This window comes from Pongo abelii, chromosome 23 (genome assembly GCF_028885655.2).
Source record: "Pongo abelii isolate AG06213 chromosome 23, NHGRI_mPonAbe1-v2.0_pri, whole genome shotgun sequence".
Classification (NCBI taxonomy): domain Eukaryota; kingdom Metazoa; phylum Chordata; class Mammalia; order Primates; family Hominidae; genus Pongo; species Pongo abelii.
The window spans coordinates 50,011,044-50,023,552 of record NC_085929.1 but is presented as its reverse complement, the minus strand read 5'-3'; the positions used below and the strand labels follow the sequence as shown (position 1 = coordinate 50,023,552).

Here is a 12,509-nt window from a genome sequence, read left to right as displayed (position 1 = left end):
GATGAGGACTTTGGCATTCACTCGAGGGATATGAAGCCTTTGCTTGTTTTTAAGCAGCAAAGTGACGTAATCTGAGGGACTCTTTAAAGACCACTCTGGGGCCAGGTGCAGTGGCTCACACCTGAAATCCCAGCACTTTGGGAAGCCGAGGCGGGTGGATCACGAGGTCAAGAGATCGATACCATCCTGGCCAACATGGTGAAACCCCGTCTCTACTAAAAATACAAAAATTAGCCGGGCATGGTGGTGGGTGCCTGTAGTCCCAGCTACTCGGGAGGCTGAGGCAGGAGAATGGCGTGAACCTGGGAAGGAGGGGTTGCAGTGAGCCGAGATTGCACCACTGCACTCCAGCCTGGGCAACAGAGCAAGACTCCATTTCAAAAAAAAGACAAAAACAAAAAAACAAAAACACTCTGGATGCTGGGGGTGTGGGTCGGTGAGGAGGTCTAGCAGAGGCGATGGTGGCTTGGGATGTGGTGCTGGGGAAACTCCGGATGTATCTTCAAAGTAGAGCCAACAGGATTTCCTGAGGGATCAGATGTGGGATGCAGAGGGTGAGGGAGAGTCAAGGAAGACTTCGAAGGGTTCAGGCTGAGCAACTGGAAGAAGGACCTAATTATCAACTGAGATGCAGGAGGCTCGGGGGTTTGAGAGAAAAACCAGGAATCCAACTGAATTGCATAAGTTACTAATTTAGATAATCGCTTGTCAAGGGGGCCTTCAGGAAAAAAACCTGGGCTAGATTAGAGCCACTCTCTTGTTTTTAAATAGAAAATACAATAAAGCAAAGGACAGCCTCCTACTTGGTCCACATAATGTCTAAATAACAGATATTCTGTGAATGTTTACGGATTGGATGTCTCGTGCCCATGACAAGTAAATCTCTCTCTTAGATAAGACTCTTCCGCTAGTGAAAAATTTGTCATTGTCACTTCTCACACACACACACACACCAGAAATATGTTTATATCACATCTGTGTAGATTTGAACCTTGGCTACATGGCTATTTCCAAAATTATTTTGGTTATGACTTGGCACAAGTACATATAGCCCACCAATGGAAATAAAAGCTACAAGGTAAAATCACCATCTATGTTTTATTCTTCATTTTATTTCTGGGCTAATTCTGCCTCTAGAATTGTGAACTTCAAAACTGGAGGTATTGAGGTATTTTTGATGACTTCCGTTTTGAATCTTAAGTGAAAAGCGCCTTTTCTTTTCTTCCCTGCTAGACTCCAGCGAGCACCACCGAGATCCCGGGTACTCCGCCCTTGCAGAACTGTGATCCCATAGAGAGCAGGCTCCGGAAGAGAATCCAGGGCTGCTGGCGCCAGCTCCTGAAAGAATGCAAGGAGAAGGATGTGGCGAGACAGGGGGACATCAACGCCTCCGATTTCCTGGGTTCGTTCAGATTCTATCCGCTTGGTAATATGTGGTCAGCCCCTGTGGCAAGAGGCTATTCCCACTGGGTACAAAGCCACACCCCGGGTGGAGGCTAGGGAGCAGCAGAACAGGAAACCGGTGGGAACTTCTGGGTGGGCTGCGCAGTTTACTATACAAAGGTCCCCAGGGAGGAGGATTCTGACCACCTGGCCCTCACAGCAGGGGGCCCATCTGCATGGTAAAGTCAGCGCTGCACTAACTCTGAGCTTTAGAAATCACAGTGGTTGCCACCCTGGGCAGAGTATGAATGTTCACAGACTCTGACTGCAGAAGGAAATGGAAAAGGTGGAGGAGGGTGGGATGAAGGGGACACTCCTGGGGCTCCATTCCCATCAACATTCACTCTTTGATGTTGTTTCGTTTTTCAGCATGTATCACTTTGATAAACTTTTAAAATTAAACCAGTGGGATTTATACTTCCAGTAAATGTTGCATCTTGGTTTTTTGTTTTTTGTTGTTTTGTTTTTTGGTTTTTTGTTTGTTTGTTTTTGAAACAGGGTCTCACTGTCACACAGGCTAGAGTACATTGGTATGATCTCAGCTCACTGCAGCCTCCATTTTCCAGGTTCAAGTGATTCTCCCACTTCAGCCTCCCAAGTAGCTGGGATTACAGGCATGCATCACCATGCCTGACTGTTTTTGTATTTTTTGGTAGAGACAGGTTTCACCATGTTGGCCAGGCTGGTCTCAAACTCCTGACCTCAAGAGATCTGCCCACCTCAGCCTCCCAAAGTGCTAGGATCAGGTGTGACCCAACACACCCGGCCCAGTTACATCTTGTTTATGCAACATTTTACATTACAGGAAAATATATCTGACCATGTCACTCCTTGGCTTTTTAGCTCCCCCAACACATGACTAATATACAGACTCCTTTTAAAGGAAAATGTTTTCTTTGAGAGCCTCCAATATTAATATAAATTACTTTTATCATAATCATGACTTTAAAAATGCACAAATGAAACCAGGTGTAAACTCTTTAAGTTAGAGCCTATTAAAAAACACTTGTAAATTAAGTATAAAAAATCTGAAATCAGTAATATTCAAATGTTGTTCACTGATTTAATGTAATGTTTTGCTGAAGCCAAAACACACATGTTGGTTGTCACACACATTGGCGTTCCCCTTTTTTTTAGTTAATTCTTTGATTTTGAGAGTGATAAACCTTCACTGTGTTATTGTCCTTATTGCTACTGCTGGCTTTTTCTTTTTAACCATGAACTCATTTAAGTCCCCACTCAGTTATTATGATAGGCTTGTCAGGTGTTAGTCATGCATCCAAAATTCAATACTGTAAAAAAAAGCCGATTGCTTTCCAAAAGTCATTCTGTATTTTCTCCTCACTGCTGATGGCCTTCTGTGAGTCAGAGCATCAGAAGCATGTATGCGCCAGTTCCTTGGGGTTCCGTGGGCCCCCGTTGTGTCCCAGTGGGCACCGTGACCTGCTGCTGCTTCACTGTGTGCAAGGGCAAAGAAACCTCTGCTTTTAGAACATGCAGCAGCCTCTCTTGGCCTGGCTTGGCATGCAGGCGTCGTTTTCCTGGAGTCTGCTTCCACTGGCCTTCCTCATTTGCCTCAGCAACTCACACAGCATTCCACTCCCTGACACTCTGTTCTTTCAGGATGTCAAAACACAGTCTAGTCTATGAAACTTAAACTCAAATCTTATCTTACATAAGCCTCCTTCAATTATGAGTTGTCACTCCCAGAGAAGTGTTGTCTTTACAACTGGCAGGAGAATGCGGCATGAGGATGAGTGCCAAGCGTGGGGCGAGCCTTGCTCTTCAGAGGTTCCAGTGGGCCAGCCTCTCGGCCACCAGCAACACTCCCCGTGGAGCATCCACATGAGCCTGATCACAAAGCTGGACTCAGCCCCTGAGGCTGCACAGCTGTTGTCTCCTAAAGGTGGTCCCTGTATCCAGAATAAGTTGTATATATTTTTAGATCATCAATGGAATGGAAACTTAAAGCGAGAATTTGCCTGGCATAACGGACACTAGAGAACCTGTCTCTGGTGCCGTTAGGAAATACTTGGTCATAGGGCCAAGTCTGAATTCCATCCTCACAGTCCAGCCCCGGCCAGGCTCACTATGAGCTCAGGGAAACTTCCCCTGCTCCTCATACACCTGGCTCTGCCCTGACTCGGCGGGGAACGCCCCCTTACCTCCCACTCTGCGTTTTGGTCATAGCTCCTGTAGTCTCTGTCCATAAGCTGTGACCATGCAAACCCAGGACAGTGTGGGCCAGCGGTACTCAGGGTCCCCCTCCCTGCGGCACTTAGTTTGTCACATGTCTGTCGTCCAGCCACCAACCGTGAGTTCTTTGATGTGAGGACCAAGCCAGGGCCTGAAGCTGAGAAGGTGCCTCGACAAGTGTTGAATGAATGAGTGAAGAATGAATGAATGAATGAATCGCCACCAATTGAACTGCCATTTTTGTCTGTAGCTCTTGTGGAGAAATTCAACCTGGACATAAGCAAAGAGGAATGTCAGCAGCTCATTATAAAATATGACTTAAAGAACAACGGGAAATTTGCATACTGTGACTTCATTCAGAGCTGTGTCCTCCTGCTAAAAGCAAAGGAAAGCTCACTGATGCACAGGATGAAGATCCAGAATGCACACAAAATGGTATGTTGCTCACCTGCAGGAAATGTGGGGCCAGATGGAAAGGGGCACTTTCATTTTTATTTTTTTCAAGACACGGTCTTACTCTATTGCCCAGGCTGGAGAACAGTGGTTCACGGTTCACTGCAGCCTCGAACTCCCAGCTTAGGTGGTCCTCCTGCTTCAGCATCCCAACTAACTAGGACCACAGGCACAAGCCGCCATATCCAGCTAATTTTTGTATTTTTGTGGAGATGGGATGCATTAGTCCATTTTCACACAGCTATAAAGATACTACCTGAGACTGGGTAATTTATAAAAGAAAGAGGTTCAATTGACTCAGTTCCACATGGCTGGGGAGGCTTCAGGAAACTTACAATCATGGCAGAAGGTGAAGGGGGAGGCAAGCCACATCTTACATGGTGGCAGGTGAGAGAGAGTGAAGTGGGAACTGCCAAATACTTTTAAAACCATCAGCTCTCATGAGAACTCACTCACTCTCACAAGAACAGCAAGGGGGAACCTCCTCCATGATCCAATCACCTCCCACCAGGTCCCCCCTTGACAACTGGTGATTACAATTTGAGATGAGATTTGGGTGGGGACACAGAGTCAAACCATATCACAGAGTTTTGCCATGTTTCCCAGGCTGGTCTTGAACTCCCGGGCTCAAGCAATCCACCCGCCTCAGCTTCCCAAACTTCTGTGATTACAGTCATGAGCCACCACATTCAGCCTCGTTTTTGTTAATTCGTTGCACTTGCGGATCACCTAGCTTCACAGAAAAGGTGGACTCAGAGGCTCCAGGAGGCCAGAGCCCAGCCCAGCCCAGTCCTGCTTCCAGCCAGGACTCATCTGTGAAATGTCCCCGGCCTTGCTGCCACCTCCCCCATAGACCCTACTCAGATGATCTCTATACGCATGTGATACGTGAGCAATACTTAGCCACCCCATTTCCTCCGTTACTTCAAGAGGGCCAGGCAGTTGTCAGGTCAGCATGAGACAGCCAGGGTCTGTCGAAGGGGGCAAAAAGCCCACAGCCTGTGTGCTGGGGGCTCGCACCTGGGAGGCAAGGGCTGCGGTAAAGACAAGGCCTCTGCTAGGCTTTGGGGATATTGAAAACAGCTCAGAAATGTATTTTCTTGGAAGCAATTTAAGATTTTCTTCCTCTCCTTTTAGAACTCTATAAGGGTCTGGAGACCCCAGAATGGGAACGAGTAGCCTTGATCCTAGGTTTTCCAACTGTTCAGGTGGCAGACACCTGGTTATGGTGGCTCTTCCCAGGCGTCTGTGTGACCCAGGTGTCATACAGTGCCCTGGAGGCAGTGCCTGGTCAATTAACCCAAAAGGCAAAGTGAGGGGTGGGGTGGGTCACAGCACTGGTCAACATTGGAACTAAAAGGGTCTTCATCCACCAGCCATTTGAGATGGGGCCAGGCCCTTTCCTCTGAGTGTGTGTGGTGGATGGAGTCTCTCGTCATCATTTTTGGCGGAAACTACACTCACCATGCCTTGTCTACAGTTTTCTCTGTTTCTTTGAAGAGGAATGAAAACCTAAAGCCACTTAAAGGGCAGCTGGAGGGTACACAGTTCTTCTAGATTTTTACCTTTGATTCTCAGCCACTTACAGTTTCACAATTGAAACCCACACCCAGTACCATCACGGCATCAGCTCCAGCCCTTCCAAAACATGAAGCCAAAAAATGTTTTTAGTACTGAATTAACGTTGAATTGAGTTACGTTGAATTAAATAACAAGTACAAGTACGTCTGGTGCTGTCGATTTGGGGAACAAACACAACTGATTCCAACCACCTTATGACTCAGATGGAGGGACCAGAAGTGTTGGGCTGACAGCCCTGGCCCTGGCCCCACCCCCGACCTGGCTCCGCTCCCACTCACCCCACCCAAGGGCCACACCTGCCTGGGCCACAGTGGTGGGACTCTAGGGAATGGAGAGTGGGTTAAGCCAGCCACAGTTAAGTAGATGCCATGCAGAAAGTTTCTTCACAGCTAGTTTTGCAATTTTGTGCAAAATCAGGTTCCATCTTAGCCTAGCTTCTAGTTTAGACAAACAGGAGCTAGTATCAAAAGCTTAGACCAAGTTTACAAAAAAAAAAAAAAAAAAAAAAAAAAAAGACTTAAGACAGTTCTGCCAGCTCAGTTCTTCTGTGCACAGAGAAAAGACTGTCCCCATTCCATCTTCACGGGAGCCACGAACATGGAGAACATGGAGACACATGGCCTGCAAAGCCTCCGTCAATTCCATCCTTCCTCCACCTCTCTGGGCCTCAGTTTCTCCTTCTGGAGATCTGTGGAGGCTCTAAAGACTTGCTAGGAGGTGCATGGGCTTCTACGGAAGAGCACACCAGTGCCCCCTTCTGAGCCCTCCCCAGTGAAAGGGGCCACCCCAGTCCCCAGCTTCCAGCTGCACTGTCCGTCCTCAGCAACCCTGCAAAGCTGGGGTCAGAGTGGGGTCGTGCTAGGTGCTGCGGGTCAGCCCACAGAGACTGTGGCACTGTCCCCCCACCCCTCCCAAGGCACCACTCTGTGGTTCAGAAGAGTTCTCCCACCCCTACTCCTCAAATCCCTGCACCAGACCGGAGTGGACTGGGATTGAACGCTTTTCAGGAGAGAGTAAGTAGGCCCCTGACGTGGTCCTGGTTACAGCCCTTGTCCCATCTGGCAGCTGCCAAGGCTACCACCATGGAAGTGTGGAGGTCAGGTCAAATGTCTCCCTGCAGAGGAGCTAAAAAGGGGACTATATTTTCTGGTGATTTGGGAGCTTTCTCCACCCCATTAGGCAGCAGAAAGATGTCCTTGGGGGAAGGCAGCTTGGGCGCTGCCCCTCCCTGCAAGGCGGGTCAGAGGTGGGGGCTCTGGCCGGGCTGGTGGTCCTGCCCTGTGATGTGTGGTGTGGGAGGTCATGTGAGCCCCACACCCTCTCTTCCCCACCTGTGGATCAGCTGATTGGGCAAATTGGCAGCTCATGAAGCCGTGGGTACCTGGGGAGCTCACATCATACATGCCAAATGATGTAAAAAAAAAAAAAATGAAAGCAGCTTAACCCTGTGTTCATCTGTCTTACGTAGTGTTATGGTAAAATTCAACTTTCCCAAGACGTGTTACGCATTGTTGCCTACCGTTCACCTTTGTGATATTCCAACACATTGGGGCTAAATCATGTTCAAATGTCTTGTTTTCAATCTAATAGCACCTAAATGAAGTAATCACAGTGTAGTGTTCTGTCTAATTACTAGATATAATTACAACCTTGTGAATTTTTTTTAACACTGTTCCTTATAATAACTTACTGGAAAACCCAGAGTGAAATCTCTTTTTTTCCTCGAACTATTTTCAAATTGGCCCGTATCTGCCCGGCCATCTCCTTGCGTTCCCTGGGAGGTGGTGTGGCCTGAAGTGTGTTGGGGTCAAAGCCCAAGTCACTTTACCTCCCCGAGTCTCCACTTCCGAATCTGTGAAGTGGGGATAGAGACCTGCCTTCTTTCCGGGTTGCCCGTGGGGAGGTGTAAATGAGATGGCTGATGTAATACACGTTTTTAAACAGCCCACACAATGGTCAGGGGGCGGGTGCGCATCTTTGTGACGAATTCTGGCAGGTTCCCTCCTAGATTGAGAGCCAGTGGAGCAGGTTGGGAGGTGAAGCCGGAGCAGGGCTGGGCGAGGCGGGGGCGAGGCGGAGGCGAGGAGGAGCCCACCCCAACCCTCGCGTTCAAAAGCTCCCTCCTCACCCCTTCTTGTCTTGTGTCTAGAAAGAAGCTGGCGCTGAGACGTCATCTTTTTACTCTGCTCTGCTGCGTATTCAGCCCAAAATTGTGCACTGCTGGAGGCCAATGCGGCGCACGTTCAAAAGCTATGATGAGGCTGGAACGGGGCTGCTAAGCATCGCAGATTTCAGGACGGTGAGCACAGCCCTACGCCCAGTGCCTCTGCAGGGAGCAGCTGCCAAATGCCAGTGGCCAGAAACTTCCTGCGGGGAGCCCTCTACCCCCTGCCGAAGGCCCGGTGTGACCTGGCTGTTTCAGATCTCACTTCCCTGGGACCCCCAAGTTATCCAGGCCTGGGTCCACTCGCCTCACCTTCAGACCCCGGGTTCTCCTTCCCAAAGGTTTCTGGAGCCCTGCGTGGATGCCCCATACCTCCCTCGCCAGCTCCTCAGGGTCAGTGCCTGAGCCCAGGTTCCTTAAGGCACTGCCATCACTGCTGCTGCTGCTCTGAGCCCTCTCCCCACATCTGGGCTCTCTTGCAGGCTCTGAAGAGCATCTCTGACCTATGTTGGACCTCCCAAGGGGCCTGCAAAGTGAGCCCCGCCCCCGCAGTACACAGTGGGGCTCCACCTTTGGGCATCTGTCCTGATGTCCCTGGGTGCCCTCCGTGTCCCACCCCCATAGCCTAACAAACACCCTGCAGTGGTTTTCCAATCCACATTCATGTTCCTCTTTCCTTCGGGGTTAAGTATAAATCTGTCAGGGATTCTCCCTATCCCCCATGCAAAGAAAGGAAGGAAGTAGGGCAGGTTCTGTTATTCCCTTCCAGCAACTTCCCAGGAATTCGGGCGTGGTGCTGGGAAGGGGCAAAAGAAACTTTGCCCTCCACAGAGTCGCAGATCAGATGGCGTAACTGAGGGGCCGTCTCAGTCATCAAGTTCAGCTTCCTTTTCTGCCTTCATCCCATGGGGCCCAACAGCCAGGCCCACTGACCTCAGCCCCATAGGACCTCTGGGCCATCTAGCCCTGCTTTCCAGTCTCCTCCTAGAAACAAGTTATAACGCAAATGTGGATAGGAAATGTATGGCCTCATCTTTATATATTATGAGGGTCTGTCAGGATTTGTTTCAGCTTCACATAATGGGGCGGGGAAAATAGCAGCTTAAGGTGAAAGTTTATTTCGCTCCCACATAAAAGAAGTCCAGAGGTAGGAAGGTCAGAGCTGGTGTGCTGGCTGGACAATCATCAGGGACCACATTTTTGCTCTGCTGTTCTCAACTCCTGGCTTCCTTCCTCTAGGCCACCTCATGGTCCAAGGTGGCTGCTGGAGCCCCAGCATCACAGCCATATTCCAGGCAGCAGGCAGAAAAATAAGAGAGAAAAGGGCATGCCCCTGTCCTTTAAAGGAGGCTTCCTGGATGTTCTACATAACATTCTTACTTAGCTTCTCAGGCCAGAACATACCTAGCTGCAAGAGAGGCTGAGACATGTTCCCGGTTAGCTGGACACACAGGAGCCTGGGAGAAAGTCAGGTTCTGTAACTGAAGAGGAAGGGGCAGTCAGTATTGGGTTTCCCACCAGTAGGCTCTGCTCCAGGCTGTGTTACGGTCTCATCACAGCAACTCTCTGCACTCAGCACCCACTGGCCCTGCCCTCCCCTGCCTGGGTGCACCCTGAGGCCCCGCCCCAAGTTAGGGCCGCGTGGCCAGGTCTCCCCTTGAGCCCCTACCTCTCTGACCATCAACCTTGTCTGAACATGTTGACCAGCCTTCAGCCCCTCAGGGAGGCAAAGGTGATTAACCTCCTGTCTGCTCCTGTTTCACACCCAGATGCACACAGGGCTGCCCTCGGGGGCTGCTTCCTGTTTGGGCAGAGGTTGAGAGGGCATAGAGAGAGCGCACAGATGGGAGGCTGACATCGGAAGTGGGGTTGGGGATCAGGTGGATGTATCCCCCAGCCCCTTCCTGGCAGCCTGCCTCCTTAACCTAGGGTACCAAACAAGCCTCAGAGGCCCCTTTTCTCTGTCTTCCAGGTCCTGAGACAGTACAGCATCAACCTCTCTGAGGAAGAGTTCTTCCATATTCTGGAGTATTACGATAAGACACTGTCTTCAAAAATCTCCTACAACGACTTCCTCCGGGCGTTCCTCCAGTAGACACCCCTGCCGTGCGCCCAGCGGGACGACAGCCACAGGGCCTGTTTCAAGACTAATAAAATCCTATAATTTAGGGGTTTCATGAATTTTCAAAAAAGCAAAACCCAAGCCCAAGCCCAGCCCACCTCTCTCTGGGTCGGGGGTAGTAGGCACGGCTGCCCTGGGTTCTGGCACAGGATGCTTGCGCTCCAGGCGCCAGGTGCTACCACTATGTCTTGGGCACCCTCACTTGTTAGTCTGAACAAATAAAATAGTCTTTGCAAGAATGATTCTTGACACTATAAAATAATTACTAATGCTAACTTTTTTTTTTTTTGACATGGAGTTTGGCTCTTTTGCCCAGGCTGGAGTGAAGGCGCTATGGGCTCACTGCAACCTCCGCCACCTAGGTTCAAGCAGTTCTCCTGCCTCAGCCTCCTGAGTAGATGGGATTACAGGCACCCACCACACCCGGCTAATTATTGTATTTTTAATAGAGACAGGGTTTCGCCATGTTGGCCAGGCTGGTCTCGAACTCCTGACCTCAGGTGACCCACCCACCTCAGCCTCCCAAAGTGCCGGGATTGCAGGCATGAGCCTCTGCGCTAACATTCTTAAAAGCTTGGACTTTCCGGAGGTTTTGTTCATGGCCCCTGCCAGGCGTCTCCTCCAGTCCAGAGCAGTTGGGGCCCTGCACCCCATTACCCAAAGGCTGCTGCCTCCTTTGACTCCCCAGCTTCCTGGGTCCTGGGTCAGAGGACATCTGAGCCCCTGCTGCAGTCAGGGTGGCCATGTCTCTGCTCCTAGAGGCACAGGCACTGACCACCCCATTCCTGTCTTGCTCAGGGACGCTGGCCAGCCTGACTCCATGAAGAACAACTCATGCCTGAGTGAGACCCCCTGGAGCTTTGGGCCTCCCTCTGCCTTCCTGAGCCCAAGCCTAGTGGCCACTGGCCATAACCCCCGCCAGGGACAGTAATGAGAGGGCCCTTCCTTGGAACTGACAGGTTTGACAAGAGAAGTTTGAAAATCGTCGCTCCGCTTTCACGGACTGTGACTCAGCTGAGAGACGCAGGCAGCGTTTGCCACCTTCTGGAAGGTTCTCCAAGGAACTGGGGAGCAGCAGGCAGGATATGTGGTGTTGGGGGAGCACCTCCCCTCCACCTGGGCCCCAGGCCTTGCCCACCAAAGCCCCCTTCCCTGCCCCTGCACGGGGTCCAAATGAGGCCACACCCTGAGGTGAGCAGAGCTCTCCCTGTGTGGCGGAGCTGCACATTGGATGGGCATGATTGGGAGGAGAGGCTCCCACCCAGCCCACGCAGGCCTTCTATTTCCAGGAAAATGTTTCATGGGGTCACCTTTGTTTCCATCTGCCCTTAGTTACCTCCTCATTTCAGACTGGACCGCTGCAGGGGGAACGGGGTGCTCAGGCAGCCCCAAGTTCAGGGAAGGGGAAGGGGACCCTGAGTAGGTGCATCAACAGAGCCATGCAATGCTACGGGGCAGAGACATCCTGGACCCCAGCTGCTCCTCCATGTGACTTTGTACCAGGTCCCATCCCTTCAGCGTCTTCATCTGTAGAAATGGTGGGACCACACTTGTGTCATCTTTGTTGTGGGACCTGGGCATGTGGGCAGCAGATGTTCCCATGAGAGAGGCTTCAGTCCAGAATAAGGAAGGCCTGTGAGGGCCAGGGGCACCAGCCTGAGACTCCGGCCAGAGGCAGGGCAGTGTCAGCTCCCAGTGAACACAGGCACGCCAGACTCAGGCTGAGGACAGGCCAGTGCCAGCAGTCAGTACAGGTGTGCGGGACTCGGGCCGGGACAGGGCAGTGCCAGCGCCCGGTGAGCACAGGTGTGCAGGACTCAGGCCGGGACAGGGCAGTGCCAGTGCCTGGTGAGCACAGGTGTGCGGGACTCAGGCTGGGACAGGGCAGTGTCAGCAGTCAGTGAGCACAGGTGTGCAGGACTCAGGCCGGGACAGGGCAGTGCCAGCGCCCAGTAAGCACAGGTGTGCGGGAGTCAGACACAACGCTTCACACACATCATCATTTAGACTCCTGTGAGCATCCCCACTAGACAGATGAGGAAACTGAGGTACCGGAAGTTTTCCAGAGTCTCACGGCTTGCAGGATTTGGCCCAGACAGTGAGTGACAGCCCAAGCCAGCGTCAGAGGCCCTGAAGGTGGGCGGGCAGGCTCCCCTGCAGGCAGCACCAGGACTCACTCAACCCTGTGTCCACATCCCTGCCTCCATGCCCTGGCTCCTGCTGGCTCCTCCTTCTGGGACTACTTCTGTTCTCATCTGCACAGCCCGCATACTCTTCCTCTGAGGCCCAGCTCCAATCCTCCTGTAACCCCTGGGCACAGGGTGAGCTCCCCGTTCGATGCTGTCACCACTTGGCAGAGAGAGTCCCTCCCTTCTGCACCCAGACTCCACCCATAGGGTGAGAACACTGACCTGCGCCCCCAACCTGGCACACAGCAGGTGCTTTAATGCTGGCGGGGCACAGCCTCTGGGTCCCTTTCCCAGAAGGAAAGCTGACCAGGCTGTGCAGGGAGTGCTGGCAAGTTGGGGAGCAACTCTGGTGTTGGGGACT

The 12,509-nt window shown here is 51.5% G+C and overlaps 1 protein-coding gene across 12 annotated transcripts in view; it reads left to right on the top strand.

Moving 5' to 3' along the window:
• EFCAB6 (EF-hand calcium binding domain 6) overlaps positions 1 to 10,201 on the top strand; it is a 306,732-nt gene extending 296,531 nt beyond the window's left edge. For all 12 annotated transcript variants that reach the window (XM_054543760.2, XM_054543758.2, XM_063722923.1 and 9 more), the window contains 4 exons: positions 1,234 to 1,402; positions 3,890 to 4,074; positions 7,823 to 7,972; positions 9,810 to 10,201. In XM_054543760.2, the coding sequence (XP_054399735.2) occupies positions 1,234 to 1,402; positions 3,890 to 4,074; positions 7,823 to 7,972; positions 9,810 to 9,932 (627 nt within the window). In that variant the 3' untranslated portion in view covers positions 9,933 to 10,201. The remainder of the gene's footprint in view (positions 1 to 1,233; positions 1,403 to 3,889; positions 4,075 to 7,822; positions 7,973 to 9,809) is intronic.
• The last annotated feature ends 2,308 nt before the right edge of the window (positions 10,202 to 12,509 follow it).